The sequence below is a fragment of the Oryx dammah genome, unplaced genomic scaffold (genome assembly GCF_014754425.2).
Source record: "Oryx dammah isolate SB20612 unplaced genomic scaffold, SCBI_Odam_1.1 HiC_scaffold_29, whole genome shotgun sequence".
In the NCBI taxonomy this organism is placed as follows: domain Eukaryota; kingdom Metazoa; phylum Chordata; class Mammalia; order Artiodactyla; family Bovidae; genus Oryx; species Oryx dammah.
Window position 1 is genome coordinate 55531342 of NW_024070213.1, and position 15914 is coordinate 55547255.

General features: G+C 38.8%; 1 protein-coding gene across 3 annotated transcripts in view; it reads right to left on the bottom strand.

Annotated features, from left to right (window-relative positions):
• Positions 1-15914, bottom strand: part of APAF1 (apoptotic peptidase activating factor 1) — an 80473-nt gene that overhangs the window by 7426 nt on the left and 57133 nt on the right. For all 3 annotated transcript variants that reach the window (XM_040234927.1, XM_040234925.1, XM_040234926.1), the window contains 5 exons: positions 13842-13958; positions 11809-11934; positions 5813-5932; positions 5374-5499; positions 927-1052 (listed from right to left, as the gene is read on the bottom strand). In XM_040234927.1, coding sequence (XP_040090861.1) covers positions 927-1052; positions 5374-5499; positions 5813-5932; positions 11809-11934; positions 13842-13958 — 615 coding nt within the window. The remainder of the gene's footprint in view (positions 1-926; positions 1053-5373; positions 5500-5812; positions 5933-11808; positions 11935-13841; positions 13959-15914) is intronic.

Consider the following 15914-nt stretch of genomic DNA (forward strand, 5'->3'; position numbering starts at 1 on the left):
TTTAATGTACTAAAGAAAATTTTTTGAATAGGACTTAAAGAGAGACAATTTTTACCTTTAGGGCTTTCTGGAAAATGAAACATTGCCTTATAACCAATAAAGAGGTCCTTTCATCCAGAGATGAGGACTCAGAGCAAAACCAATGTTCCCAAAGCAGCCCTGCTCCTTCAGCAGGTGTGGTATTTGTGAGGATGGCATAAAGATTACTTAGTTGATTACTTAGTTCTTAAGCAAGAGAATCTTATTTTCCTGGAAGGCCTATCTGATAATGCCTCTGTTCCAGCAAACTACATACTGTCTCACTCTTCTACATTATATACCTATGGCTTGAATTTTAATTTCTCTTTCATGAAAAAAAAAAGACTCTCCTTAATTATACTGGTTACCAAAGCACCCCAATGTCCCATCATTTTCAACCACCCAGTGCTTCCAATACAACCAGCAGCAAAGAGCCCCATGAGGACAGCAACAGGCCCTACTCTAAATGTTGACTATTTAATGGATACAGTGCTAAAGAGACCTTTCAGTGCAGAAAACAGCAGAATTGCAATTCATTTATAATCTAGATAACAATTTACAAAAATTATTCTCCTCAAATTCTGCCACTAAAAACAATCTTTGGTTCAGATCCAAAAATTAGGATGAATCATTCTCAAGCTAACAGCAGCGAGCCAACCGCAAATAACTAGGGCATCTGCCTTCTCACATACATAGGAAACGCTTCTAACTCTAAAATGAGTTCTTTTCTGCAGTGGAGTGCAGCTGTGAACACAACGTGCACAGGAAACAGAACAAAGCATGCCTCATCCAACCAGAACCCCATGGCCTGTGCTTCCCTGTTACATTAACAAAGGGCCCCGATGTGGTACAGGGGACCAGTCAAAGCTATAAGAAAAACAGTGCTTTCATGTCAGCAAACACCCTACCCTGATTTCTCCATTGTCGTCTCCAGTAGCCAACATGGTATTGTCCACAGAGAAGGAAGAGCAGCGCACACAACCTTTGTGGCCTCTCAATTCATGAAGAGGAGAAAGGAGTTCAAAACTCCAAATCTGGAAGGCAATTCAGATTGTTTAGAAATCTCGAAATAAGCATCTACAAACCCTGCTGTGTATGTTAGTTGCTCAGTCTGACTCTGCAACCCCATAGACTATAGCCCGCCAAGCTCCTCTGTCCATGCAATTCTCCAGGCAAGAATACAGGGGTGGGTCGCCATTCTCTTCTCCAAGGGATCTTCCAGACCCAGGGCTTGAACCCAGGTCTCTCGCATTGCAGACAGATTCTTTACGGGCTAGTTAGACATAAATTCAATCATATGAAGTACTAATATTCAGCAGTTTATAATCTTTTATGAGAGGCCCAAATGCCAATTAGCAACCTTGTTAATATTTTAGTTTCCCTTTAATTATTCAAGTAAACTTCAGGATAAGGATCAAAGTCACAGCTTAACTTCTTTAGACTTAGAAGGAAGAACAGCAAAATGGTCTACAGAGTGAAGAAGACTTGAGTGGAGTGCTGGCTCCACAATTTATTAGTTCCTTGGCCTAGGACAACCACATGAGCTTCTCTGGCTTCAGTTTCTGTATCTGTATGATGGGAATAGTAACACCTGTAGAGTGAAAATTAAATGAGATAATAGGGACTGAAATTCCTAGCCTATCTTTAGTTCTTCACTTTCTGCCATAAGGGTGGTGTCATCTGCATATCTGAGGTTATTGATATTTCTTCCAGCAATCTTGACTCCAGCTTGTGCTTCATCCAGCCCAGCATTTCTCATGATGTACTCTGCATATAAGTTAAATAAGCAGGGTGACAATATACAGCCGTGATGTACTCCTTTCCTGATTTGGAACCAATCTGTTCTTTCATGTCCAATTCTAACTATTGCTTCCTGACATGCATACAGATTTCTCAAGAGGAAGGTAAGGTGGTCTGGTATTTCCATCTCTTGAAGAATTTTCCACAGTTTGTCATGATTGACACAGTCAAAGGCTTTGGCATAGTCAATAAAGCAGAAGTAGATGTTTTTCTGGAACTAACTTTCTTGCTATTTCAATGATCCAACGGATGTTGGCAATTTGATCTCTTGTTCCTTTGCCTTTCCTAAATCCAGCTTGAACATCTGGAAGTTCACAGTTCACGTACTGGTGAAGCCTCACTTGGAGAATTTTGAGCATTACTTTACTAGCATGCGAGATGAGTTCAATTGTGCGGTAGTTTGAGCATTCTTTGGCATTGCCTTTCTTTGGGATTGGAATGAAAACTGACCTTTTCCAATCCTGTGGCCGCTGCTGAGTTTTCCAAATTTGCTGACATATTGAGTGCAGCACTTTCACAGCATCATCTTTTAGGATTTGAAATGGCTCAACTGGAATTCCATCACATCCACTAGCTTTGTTCATAGTGATGCTTCTTAAGGCCCATTTGACTTCACATTCCAGGATGTCTGGCTCTAGGTGAGTGATCACACCATCGTGATTGTCTGGGTCATAAAGATCTTTCTTTGTATAGTTCTTCTGTGTATTCTTGCCAGTTCTTACCATCTTCTGCTTCTGTTAGGTACATACAGGTACATACATATTGTGCCCATCTTTGCATGAAATGTTCCTTTGGTATCTCTAATTTTCTTGAAGAGATCTCTAATCCTTCCCATTCTATTGTTTTCCTCTATTTCTTTGCACTGATCACTGAGGAAGGCTTTCTTACTTCTCCTTGCTATTCTTTGGAACTCTGCATTCAAATGGGTATATCTTTCCTTTTCTCCTTTGCCTTTCGAATCTCTTCTTTTCATAGCTGTTTGTAAGGCCTCCTCAGACAACCATTTTGCCTTTTTGCATTTCTTTTTCTTGGGGATGGTCTTGATCACTGCCTCCTGTACAATGTCACTAAACTCCATTCACAGTTCATCGGGCCCTCTATCAGAACTAATCACTTGAATCTAGTTCTCACTGTATAATCATAAGGATTTGATGAAGGTCATACCTGAATGGTCTAGTGGTTTTCCCTACTTTCTTCAATTTAAGTCTGAATTTGGCAATAAGGAGTTCACGATGTGAGCCACAGTCAGCTTCCAGGCTTGTTTTTGCAGACTGTATAAAGCTTCTCCATCTTTGGCTATAAAGAATATAATCAATCAGATTTCGGTATTGACCATCTGGTGAGGTCCATGTATAGAGTCTTCTCTAGTGTTATTGGAAGAAGGTGTTTGCTATGAGTAGTGTGTTCTCTTGGCAGAACCCTATTAGCTTTTGCCCTGCTTCATTCTGTTACTCCAGGTGTTTCTTGACTTCCTACTTTTACATTCCAGTCCCCTATAATGAAAAGGACATCTTTTTTGGATGTTAGTTTTTAGGTCTTGTAGGTCTTCATAGAACTGTTCAATTTCAGCTTCTTCAGCATTACTGGTCGGGGCATAGACTTGGATTACTGTGATATTGAATGGTTTGCCTTGGAAATGAACAGAGATCATTCTGCTGTTTTCGAGATTGCATCAAGGACTGCATTTTGGACTCTTGTTGACTGTGATGACTACTGCATTTCTTCTAAGGGATTCTTGCCCACAGTAGTAGATATAATGGTCATCTGATTTGAATTCACCCATTCCAGTCCATTTTAGTTTGCTGATTCCTAAAATGTTGATGTTCACTCTTGCCATCTCCTGTTTGAGCACTTCCAATTTGCCTTGATTCATGGACCTAACATTCCAGGTTCCTATGCAACATTGCTCTTTACAGCATCGGACTTTGCTTCTATCATCAGTCACATCCACAACTGGGTGTTGTTTTTGCTTTGGCTCTGTCTCTTCATTCTTTCTGGAGTTATTTCTCCACTGATCTCCAGTAGCATATTGGGCACCTACCGACCTGGGGAGTTCCTCTTTCAGTGTCCTCTTTTTGCCTTTTCATACTGTTCATGGGGTTCTCAAGGCAAGAACACTGAAGTGGTTTGCCATTCCCTTCTCCAGTGAACCACATCTGTCAGAACTCTCCATCATGACCCTACTATAATCCCTATACCAACCTACTCTCTTGGCAGAAAGATGCTGTTCTTTTCCTTCCAATATTCTCCCTGGTGGTTCTGTCATCACCATTTAACAAGCACACACTGAAAAAATGTTCCAGACACTGAGCAAAGAACTGGTAGTACAAAGATAACCAGATTCAGTCCCTGACCTTGAAAAGTTTCTAGTTTAACCATAAATGGCTGAGCGAACAGTGGTATGAAGTAAATGATTAACATGAGAACATGTAATAGGAACACTTAAGGTAGAAGAGCTAATCCTGCCTGAGGGCCAGGAAAGAGTTCACTGAAGGATTGACCTCAAATGCTGATCTAAAAGCATGAGTCACGATGCACTGATATAAAAAAGGATAAAAGGTTGAGGTGAGCCGAAGATAACAGTGTACACAAAAAGGTGGAAGTGGTAATCTGGCACAGAGGAAACAATTTAGCGGAAAGAGACAGAGATGAGCTAAGGATATAGGCTTGTAAACCACCAAGTCTCAGAGGAGCTTCGACAGGGCACTTGGGCAGCAGCAGGGAAGATAAACTGGAGGAGGTGAAGACCAGTGGCAGGTCCACCAGTAAAAGAGGAGAGCCTGGTCTTAGGGCTGGGGAAAAGGAAGAGTATAAGGATCTAAGAGACACTGAGCAGTAATCAATGGAACACAGAAGACAGGAAAATCCCGGGCAATTCCAAGGTTTATAGTTTGGAAAGATAGATAACAATCCCATTAATAAAGATGAAGAAAAAAGAATAGGATGGAGTCTTCAGTGTCCCCGAGCAGGCAGCATCATTTCACTGGAATATGATTTTCAGAAGCATCAATTTACATCGATCACAAAAAATTTAACTGTGGGTGTACAATTAAATGTAAATCTCTTTCAATACTTTTTATTCCTATAATATGCAGTAGATGCTGCCTTTGATTACTAACAGACAAAAATATATCAGTAAAGGAGAAACCAAAAGTCCTCAGTGTCATTCACTTAACATATTTGGTACAAACTAAATGCCAATGGTCATCCTCCAAAAATTTATAAGAGACAGACATGTAGACAGAATATTATTTTTCTCTTTTACACATTAGTTAGCGTTCGTCACTTAGTCATGTCCGACTCTCTGCAAACCCATAGACTATAGCCTACCAGGCTCCTGTGTCTATGAAATTCTCCAGGTAAGAATTCTGCAGTGGGTAACTATTCCCTTCTCCAGAGGATCTTCCCAACCCAGGGATCAAACAGGTCTCCTACATTGCAGATGGACTCTTTACCATCTGAGCCACCAGGGAAGTATTTTACACATTAGTTAGACTCACAATACATAACCAACACTCAAGGTTTAGGCATGCACCTTTCACCCAATTGACCTACCTTTGCAGTCTTGTCAGCAGAGGTAGAAGAAAACTTAGCAGCATCAGAGGAAATAGCACAAGAAAGAACTGTATCCTGGTGACACACAAAATCTTTTTCTATTCTTCTGGTAGTAATATTCCACACCTTCAAAGAAAAACTCAGAAGTTGACACTTTCCAGAACATTTTGTATTACTGAGCATAATTAGCTAGAAGAGAGCTATAAAACAAGAGCTTCAGCACACTGGTTGTTCTGACCTCTTTAAGTGCCTTTTAGTACAAATGTTCATAGACACACAGCAGATGTAAATGACTGCAATAAACAAAAAACAGGCATTTCTACTTTAGAAATTTAAAAATTTAAGTATTTACATATCAGCCATCTGCTTGTGGCTGTCATTATATAATCAATACAGTAGTAGAGTATTTCTTAACAAAGAAATGTCTGTTACAAATTACCTTTACTGTTCCATCAAATGACCAGGAAAGCAGTCTTGAATTTTTCAAGAGTTTAAAGTCTTTCACTGTTTCCTGGTGGGCTTGGAGAAAGAAAGGGTCCTCTGACTGCCAATTCCATATCTGAATATCAGAGAAATAAGTCTGTTATAACCCTTTTCTGAAAATACCCCATTAGAAGGGTAGGGGAGAAGCATTCCCTTGTCTGAAGTCTTTCATCTACATGGCACTTCAGTAAAACATAGACAAGAACCAAATAAGAATATGGTATCCCCATTTTACAGAGAGAGAAGAGAAAAGCTGGAGCTAATTAACTTGACTAAGGGCAAAATAAAATATTTTTCCTCCTAAACAAAGTTTGTTTCCTTCAGTTGCTTGGAGAGCAGTTAATTATATCAGAAGATAGAGAAAAGTCACAATATGCCAGTGAGCTCACCATCTGATTAAATTTTCCAAAGAAAATTATCCCAATTACATATTCATAGATTTCTGAACCTCACAAGCTAGGCCAAGCCCTGATTCCAGCACAACTACTGAATTCTACTGGTCCTGCTGCCTGTGAAGGCCCACTGACCAGAGCAGCTTCAAACCAGGCTGTGGAATTTCTGAGCTTCAGATATCTTAGCTAGCCCCCAGTACAATCTTCAATATGACAAGTGATACAGTAGATCATTTTTCACATGGCAGTCCAGGAAGAACTCCTCATGACACAAGGGAAAGAGAAGAGACTGCAATGTCGGAGACGGCATTCGACGTAGGCTTGAGAGATGAACTGGAATTATGATTCACAAACGGAGAAGGGCATTTCAGACACACACTATGAATGATTGAGTTAAAGCACAGGAGCAGGAAAAGGTGGAAAGGTTACAGGGACCTGTTCACAGTTTAATCTGGCTGGAGTACAGGATATGCAGAAGGAACAGTAGTGGGGAAAGGTTGAGAAGATATCCTAAGAAACAGCCCAGAGAGCCTGAAGCTAGACTTCTGGGCTTCAGGCAATTAGTCAGTCTCCCACAGAATTCTCTCTCTCTTTTTTTTTTTAACATAAGAGATAAAAAGATAAAGAAAAAACAGCCACCATCTCAGGTATGCACATTAATAATATTCTGGGTCTAGTTTCTGACTAGTGAAGGTTAAACAGCAGAAATCCCTTTGAGGCTTTTTCTATCAGGCTTAGGCCAAATCGTAAAAGAAATTACATCTCCTGAGCGACTGAACTTACTACCCTCTTTCTTTACTCCTCTATCCTCCACTTTTAGCAGCCACCCTCCCACCTCCACCACGCCTGGCTCTCAGACATCTCCATCTTTTCTGTCTCTGAGTGCCCATTCGTGGAAGCAAGGTTATCTTGTATGAGAGCAAGGGACCTTAGGAGAGGAGCTGGAAGTGAGAGTAATTCTGAGGAGAATGAATTGGGAATTTCGGTATTTTAAGAACTCAATAAGATATGCTAAGGTGAGGGGGGAAGAAACAGAAGCTTTCTGGCTCCCCAAATTGTATCAGGAAAAAAAAGGTACCCTGCATGACTAAACATAAAATACCCTGGACCACTGTCATAGGAAGTTTCTGGCTCCCTCCTTCAACTTTCTGGCTTTAGCAGACTAGAAGATCAGTGGTTTCTATTAACAGCTCCTCTTGGTTGACCGGTACTGCCATTCCCAGCTGTGTCTGACTCAGTGTTCATTCCTGACTGAGGTTCTTCCTGCTACCCTCCACATCAAGAAGTTAGAGAGCCCTGCTGAGCAGACATAACAAAAAATTTGACCATCGCTGAGGGTGAAGAGACTAGCCTTAGCAGATTTTTTTTTTTTTTTTGGCAGTTGCTTTCTGATAAGGCAATGATGACAAAGATACTTTTTTTGGACTTAAATGTCCTGTGCTAATCGAATCATCTTATATAACAGCTAAACTTCTACCAACATTATTCAAATGTATAAAGGTTGAGTTTGGCTATGTCTCTACCATTAGCTGTAATTTTTGCAATGTATGTACACTAGAATTTTTTCAGCTATATAAATTTAAATGTTTTAAAATGCTAAAGAAATCTTTTATATCTGTAAGAATCAATATATTTTCAATCTCAGGTGAACACAGCTACTGTTTGGGCTTTATTTACATCCAGGTAAAAAGATAAAAAACTACCAAAATAGACCTCACTATTTACAGCTCTAGGTGCTATCATCAGGAGAGCTGATTCTTCAAATTTTGGCAATAACTTTAGTTCAGCTTGACAAAGATTTACCAAATCCCTACTACCTCATAGGCACTAGGGATACAAAGATGATTAAAATAAACCTCCGAAACGGTGACTGTGTGAGGTATTTGCAGATTTGTTAATTAGCTTGATGGTGGTAATTATTTCACAATGTATACAGATATCAAATCATCACATTATATGCCTTAAACATACTACAGTTTTGTCAATTCAATCTCAATAAAGCTGGGGGGTGGGGGAACCAAACCTCCAATTGATTATTGACTAAAACACTAAAAAACTAAAACAAAAACCCAACTAGTCAATTCTTAGAAATACCTACCAAGAATTTTGTTATGTGAATGTATACACATTAAAACATTTTAAATGTTAAAAAAGTATTCTGAGTAGAGCAGAAAGAGAGGATGAAACACAACTCATTTCTAAAAATAACTTAACTCAGATTCTAAAAATATTCGTAGATATTATTTCTCCCTCTGGCTGAGAACATCTGATCTTCAAGCAGGTCATAAAGCCTATGGCTTTAGCTTTTGACAAAAAGGCTACAGAGTATATAATGTCTCAGCTGAATTTCATCAGATATAGCTTAGTTTTACCCATTTCAAAGCCATCTGGAGAGGAAGAAAAGTGAATATTACACTGAGTTTCACAGCTAATACACTACTATCATGGGATTCCATAATGAGTAAGTCTCTGTACTAAAGGCAAACTTCATTCCAATCATGTAAGACTCACAAAGACATAAAAGACTTTTTTTCCAAAATAGTTTCTAATAGTATAAATACATGCAGGAAATACATAAATATATAAAAGAATACATACTAACTTCTGTTGAACATATGCATTTATCTCCTTTACTTCTAAAACCCCACTAAAATGACAAAGTCAAGAGAATGAGAAAGAAATATCAAAACAGAGGCTGTAAAGCAGGAGAATGGTAACTGGCTTTGCAGACCCAGGAAATGCTGTCCTTTCCCATCCCTTCAAAGAGTTCATGAAAACTGACTTCATGTAAAAGGAAAACAAGTCACTATTGAATACCAAACAAAGTCATTAGGAGGGGAATAAAAGAGAATAAAGTAGTGCAGAATAATGCTCCTAAAACAAACTAGAAAGAAGACTCTTTGGATTCAAGGACAGCTGAGGGTGGGACTGCAGTTGTGAGATCAGGGGGAGCGGCGAAGGTCTGTACACTAAGTGCTGAGACACTGCGCCACCTGCAGCCCCCCCTCCTCCTTCCCCCTTCAGCTCTAGAGCCTGCCTGTGGGATCTACACCCTCCAGGCAGAAGACGGGAGACTCCTCTCTAGGAATCTGACAAGACCAAGACAGACCCAAAGACGCAGACAACAAAGTTTTCCATCCAGATCGCCCTTCAGAGAAGGTCTCAATCAACAAAGAGCATCCCAATCAGCATTTCAGCATCCATCTCTGGGTAGTGGATGACCACCACTCAGCTCAGGAAAGCCTTTAAAATAAGAGGCCAAAACAACCAAAAAGAAAATAAAAGCTGGGACTTCCTTTGTGGGCCAGTGGCTAAGACTCCACACTCCCAATGTAGGGGGCTTAGGTTCAATCCCTAGTCAGGGAAGTGGATCCCACATGCCACAACTAAGATCAAAGACCCCATGTGCCACAGCAAAGAACCAGCACAGCCAAACAAATAAATATATTTGTAAAGAAAGAAAACAAACTTGGAGGGAAGGACAACTATGAAGGAAAATTAAATCTCGACAGAAAAATTATATATAACATATATTGTATCATTTATATACTATTTGGGCTTCCCTGGTGGTTCAGTCGGTAAAGAATCAGCCTGCAATGCAGGAGCTGCTGCTGCTGCTAAGTTGCTTCAGTCTGGTCCGACTCTGTGCGACCCCATAGACGGCAGCCCACCAGGCTCCTCCGTCCCTGGGATTCGCCAGGCAAGAACACTGGCGTGGGTTGCCATGTCCTTCTCCAGTGCATGAAAGTGAAGAGTGAAAGTGAAGTCGTTCAGTCGAGTCTGACTATTAGCAACCCCATGGACTGCAGCCCACCAGGTTCCTCCACCCATGGGATTTTCCAGGCAAGAGTACTGGAGTGGGTCACCACTGCCTTCTCCGCAATGCAGGAGACTTGCCTGCAATGCAGGAGACCCAGGTTCGATCCCTGAGTTGGGAAGAAACTCTGGAGGAGGAAACGGCAACCCACTTCAGTATTCTTGCTTAGAGAATTTCATGGACAGAGAAGGCTGGCAGGCTACAGTCCATGGAGTTGCAAGAGTCAGACATAGCAATTAAACTACCATATATTATTTACGTATCCATCTATCCTCAGAGAAGAAGATTTTTCATCTACAAAACAAGAATACTTACATACTCTCAAAAAGAACAAATAAAATTAGAAAGGCTCTCCAGCATTAAAAATATACCAAATGGAAAGCTCAAAGAAAGGGATGGAAGATAAAGCTGAGGAAACTTCCCAAGAAATAGAGCACAGTATACAAAAAGATGAAATGTAGAAAAAGAAAATCAGATGATCAGTCCAAGAGATCCACTATCTGAATAAGGAATAATAACAGAAAAAAGAAGTATATGGAAGGCAGGGGGTGTCAAAGAAATAATTCAAATAAACCTCTCTGAATTGAAAAACATAAGTTTCCAAATTGAGAAAGGTAGTGAAAGTCCAAAACAATGGATGAAATAAACACACTAAGACATACCATCATGAAATTTCACAATTCTAAGGACAAATGGAAGATCCTAAAACCTTCCAAAGAGAAAGATTAGGAATCAGAATGGCTTCAGACTTCTTAACATGAGCTCTAACATCTGGAAGAAAACAGAACATTGTCTTCAAGGTTTTGGGGTAAAATAATTTCCAACTACAACCAGGTTAAGTGTTTCCTGAACTGCATTAAGGCAGAAAAGGCTTTCATAGTACACTTGTTCTACTTAGTCTGAACAGCGACACCAACGAGCTAAACAAAATTTTTTTGTGACTGTGTTGGGGTGAGGGGGATTGATAAAAGGGTGGGTGCACACACTGGAGGTAAGCTGGAGGAGAAAAAAGCTAAATTTTCATCTTAATATGAAAAATTCAATAAATTGTCAAAGCTAAAAATTAAGAATCATCACTATAAGTATGTACTGTGGGAGCATGAAGATAAATAACAACAACAACAACAAAATATCTGAAAGCTAAAAGCAGTGGTTTAAGAAAAAGAGAGATGGGGGAGTTTGCTTTTATTAAAGAGCCTTGTAGTACTATTCAAGTTTTAAAAGTATATGTACTAGAACTTTGATTAAAAATAAAGTTTAAAAGAACATACAGTAGGCTTAAGACCTCTATACCCACAATCTGTAGCTTTGGTAAACAATTATTTTTTCACAGGATTTTAGCCCTATAATAAATATCTTACTCTTAAAGGAAACAATGAAAATATTTCAATCTAAAATAAGTACTATTTTACTAGTATAAAGAAAAATAAACAGAAATTACATAAATGTGGCATGAAGTATATTGACACAAATCCAAACACCAATACAGGTGGGAGAATTCAAATGAATGCTTGATTTTCAAAGTAAACAATCTCCCAGTAGAGGGCTCTAAGACAAACTGCCTGCCTCATGCACAGAAAAATACAAAACAGAATGGGTTTCATTTATGTCCATGTGCATAATCTAAAAGGAAGCCCAAAGTCATTTGAAAGTTTAAAACATGTGCTGGATTTGAGTCACAACCAAAGTGTTCCCTTGTTGGAGTCAGTGTTACACCCATTAGGAGGGCAACCTCCTTCTCACCTGAACTGCAGAATCATCAGAGCTTGAGATAAGAGTCTTTCCATCAGCTGTGAACTGGATGTGCCGAACAGTGGTTTTGTGCGCATTCCTGGATTGGAAGATTCTGTTGTTCAGGAGTTCTAAAATCTACAAAGCAGAAAATCGCAGAAAGTTAATACAAGGATATTCAGCAACACCTGAATTACACTCTGAAAATATTAAATCAAAACTAGACTACAGAAGGGCATAGAATTTGCATCTCATAGTGCTTTCAGTTTAACTAAAGACACACAAATGAATAGCACAAAACAGATAAACACACCTGTGCTGGATTTGCAAGCGCACACACACATCTACACTCTAAAATAAAAAACACTCACTGGAATAACCAGATAGCAGTGGGAACCAGTGGTCCTTCTGAGTACTCAGCTACCCAATTCATCAAACAATGGCAGTCTAAGCTCAGCCTCCAAAAAGCAAATGACATTTAAGATGGATGAGAAGGAAGAAAGAAAAACATCCGCAATGAGAGACAAGGCAATCTCTTTACAAAATAACAGACAAGGAAAGATAAAGGATGGTGAGAGACAGGTAAAGGAAAAGAGGGTATGAATGGGCTGGAAGGCAGTACACTATGGAGACTTAAAAAGGCTAAAGATTAATATGACAAATGCAGAGATTAAGAAAAGTAGAACATAACTCAAAACCTAATGACTATGTCAAAAAGGCTGTCAAATAAATTCACATCAAAAAAGCAGATAAGCCCTAAATAAGTACAAGGGATATAATGTACAACATAATAAATATGATTAACAGTGCTGTATATTATAACTGGAAGTTACTGAGAGTAAATCCTAATAGTTCTCATCAAAAAGGAAAAATAATTTTCTATTTCTTTAATTCTGTAACTACATGAGATGGCAGATGTTCACTAAACTTATTGTGATAACCATTTCACAATGTAAGTCAAATAATTACACTATACGGCTTAAAATAACATACACCGTGTTGCTATTTAGTCTCTAGGTCGTGTCTGACTCTTGTTCGATCCCATGGACTGTAACCCACCAAGCTCCTCTGTCCATGGGATTTCCCAGGCAAGAATACTGGAGTGGGCTGCTATTTCCTTCTCCAGGGGTTTTTCCCAACCCAGGGATGGAACCCATGTCTTCTACATTGGCAGGCAGACTCTTTACCACTGAGCCACCAGAATGCTGCATGTTAATTATATCTCAGTAAAGCTGGAAGGGGAAAAAACTCAAAAAATATAAATATATGTATAGTCTCCTCTTTGTGGGGCAAATGGAACTGGAAAGTATTTGTATAATTCCTTATCACAATGAAGCCAATGTAAAATAAATGTGGCTAGTGTGATAATTAACAAATTAAGAAATAATTCCAAAAAGCTAGGTGAGAAAAAGTGAGAAAAACCACCTTGTTCTCTGAACCATTATGTAGCTAGACAAAATATGCTTCTGTGATGAATTTCACTCGTGATGAAATCACTTTTTTCCCAAAATGATTTCCATTATACTATCCTTTTTCCTTCAACCTGATTTTTATTTATTTAATCTTATTTGATAAATTAAGGATCTCAAGTGGTAAACAGGTGTACTTCTAATACCAAAAGCAGGACAGCAAAGATTGGTGAGGTGAGTAAATATAAGGTACCAACACTGAAATTCTCGACGAACCTGATCAGAACCAACATGGAAACAACTTACACCCCTATATGGCTGAGCTTCTAAGTAGAGAAAAAAATGCTCTTTGCATAACTAAATCTCTGAGAGTGTTTAATATAATTCAGGAACAGCAAGACAATTGGGCAGTGAATAAAGAACACAAAAAGACAAAAAGTATGAGACAGAGCAATAAAAACAATATGAAAAATATACAACCATGGGATTGTAAGATTATTTTTAATCTAACAGAGGTATGACTAATATACCATAGAAAGATTTATTTACTATGTAAGTCTACAAAGCCATGTGTCTACTTAATTTTAAATAAAAACTATACTGCTCAGAATGCTTCTGCAGACGAGAACTGAATACCTGAATGGCTCCATCTTCAGTTCCGAATGCCAGGTACTGAAGATGTGGACTTAAACAACAGCAACTCACTTGAGCTTCAGTTAGGTAATCAATCTGACCTGTGTTTCCATTAATGAGCTAATGAAAAATAAGGCACAATCAGGTATTAGACTGTAAGAGCCATTTTTGTTCTTTAGAACAGAGATTGGAAAATAAAACAGAAAATAAACTGGAAAAATAAAACAGAAAATAACCAACAAGAGCTCCCAGGGGAACAACAAAGCCCTATTCTATTCTCAGCAGCTGCATTTAGCACTTCACACTTTCATTTCATTTTACTTTTGTGGTTCATATACATTTTCATAAAATAAAACGAGCTTTAAAAGGTTTAAAAAGCAGCTGCTGTGCCGGCCCCTGAGACACATCTGCCCGATTTGTAATCTCACAGCTAGCTCCACACACTCTTTCCCATTTCTTCACAGAGCCCATTTTAATAGTGCTATCGTTTGTTAAAATGCACTTCTCATTTTTCAAGGAGTTTGGTGAAACAGGACTGAGACAGACATTATATAAAAAGACAAATTAAAATTAAATTGGGTTTTACATCCTCCAAATTCTTCACCAGACAATGCATAGTAAGATTTTTTTTTTCTCCTCTTTCTTTTGGGAGAAGGAGGCACTGGAGAAGAACCCATTAGCACAACTTGGGTGGCTGGACTTGTAAGGTATAAACTAAGAACATCACGTTTCATAATCTGCACCAAAACTAAAGATTATTTTTAAAAATCCCACTAATAAAAATGCCTATCATTCAACTAAAACATATGGCCTGGGAAAATATTTCTCAAGCTTAAATCAACTGTCGGATAAATCTCTCTAAGCATTACAACCTAAAAGTCCTGAATTATTTTTCAATATGAAATAAGCAATCACCTTTGTTTCAGGGACAAAGATTATAGGATCAATCAATAAAAGTACCTTTTTCTTCACAATATTTTACCCAGCATGTTCTCTTAGGCATTCAAAATGAAGACTGAACTATTAAAAGGCGAATATCTTTCCCTCAAAAATCAATTTTCATGTTCTTTTAAGTAGTGACTAAAAAACTGTATGTTCACTTAAATGGAATGATTACTGGTCAGTTTATTCTCTGAACTCTTCCACAACCAATGACATAATAAAATGATACTTTTAATAGTCAGATGACTTCTTTAAGTCTTACAGTTACGATTACTGCTAAAGAAAGGTTATATAAATTTAATAAAGGTAATACAAGTATTGAACTTGACAAGAAAACTGTAGTAGGAAAAAACCGCAACTGGAACAGTCTGCTAAAAATCAGTAATGAGGAAACCACGTTTAACTCCACATTTCAATTCATACCAGAAATACAGGACATGAGAAGTTCCTCATCAACACATTAAGGACAACAGTAAAACTTGTAAAATACAGAACAAGCTATGAGGTGTCTCACTGCTGGACTCTGACCCTCACAGCAGACAAGGAGAAATTACCACATGCCGTAGACAATTTATTCCCAGATCTCTGCTTCCTGTATTTGGACTCCAACATGACCCTTATAAACCAGCTTACAGATTTTTTTAAGTGAAAAGGACCTTCTAGGTGAAGAAAATGAGGCTCTGAGAAGTGATGCAATTCACTCAACATCACAGAACTAGCTGACGATAAAGCTTGAACTTGTACCTGGGTCTCCCGAGTGAACAGTCACTGTTCCCTCTACTACTTCCAGCTGAGCTTTGCAGCTCCAGAACTTAAGCTCTGGCCTCCCCTGCCAGTCTGTCTCAAGCTTGTCAGCTCTCACACCTTCCATGTGCCTGCTCCCTCTACTCCCCTCTCCTCTTCTCTATTCTGCTTCTCTCTCCACTCCAGTTCCACTCCAATATCTTGTCTCATTTTCTTACATGTTCCTGCTCCCTGCCTTCCAGTTAACAAGAGGAGAGGAGTGTGGTAAAGCAAGGTTTAATTTTAAATACTAGCATATCTGAGCCTCAGCTCAAAACTTATGTATTTATTCAACTGATATCTACTAAGCATTTCTTAGATACTAGACAATTATGCCTGATAAAGTCCATT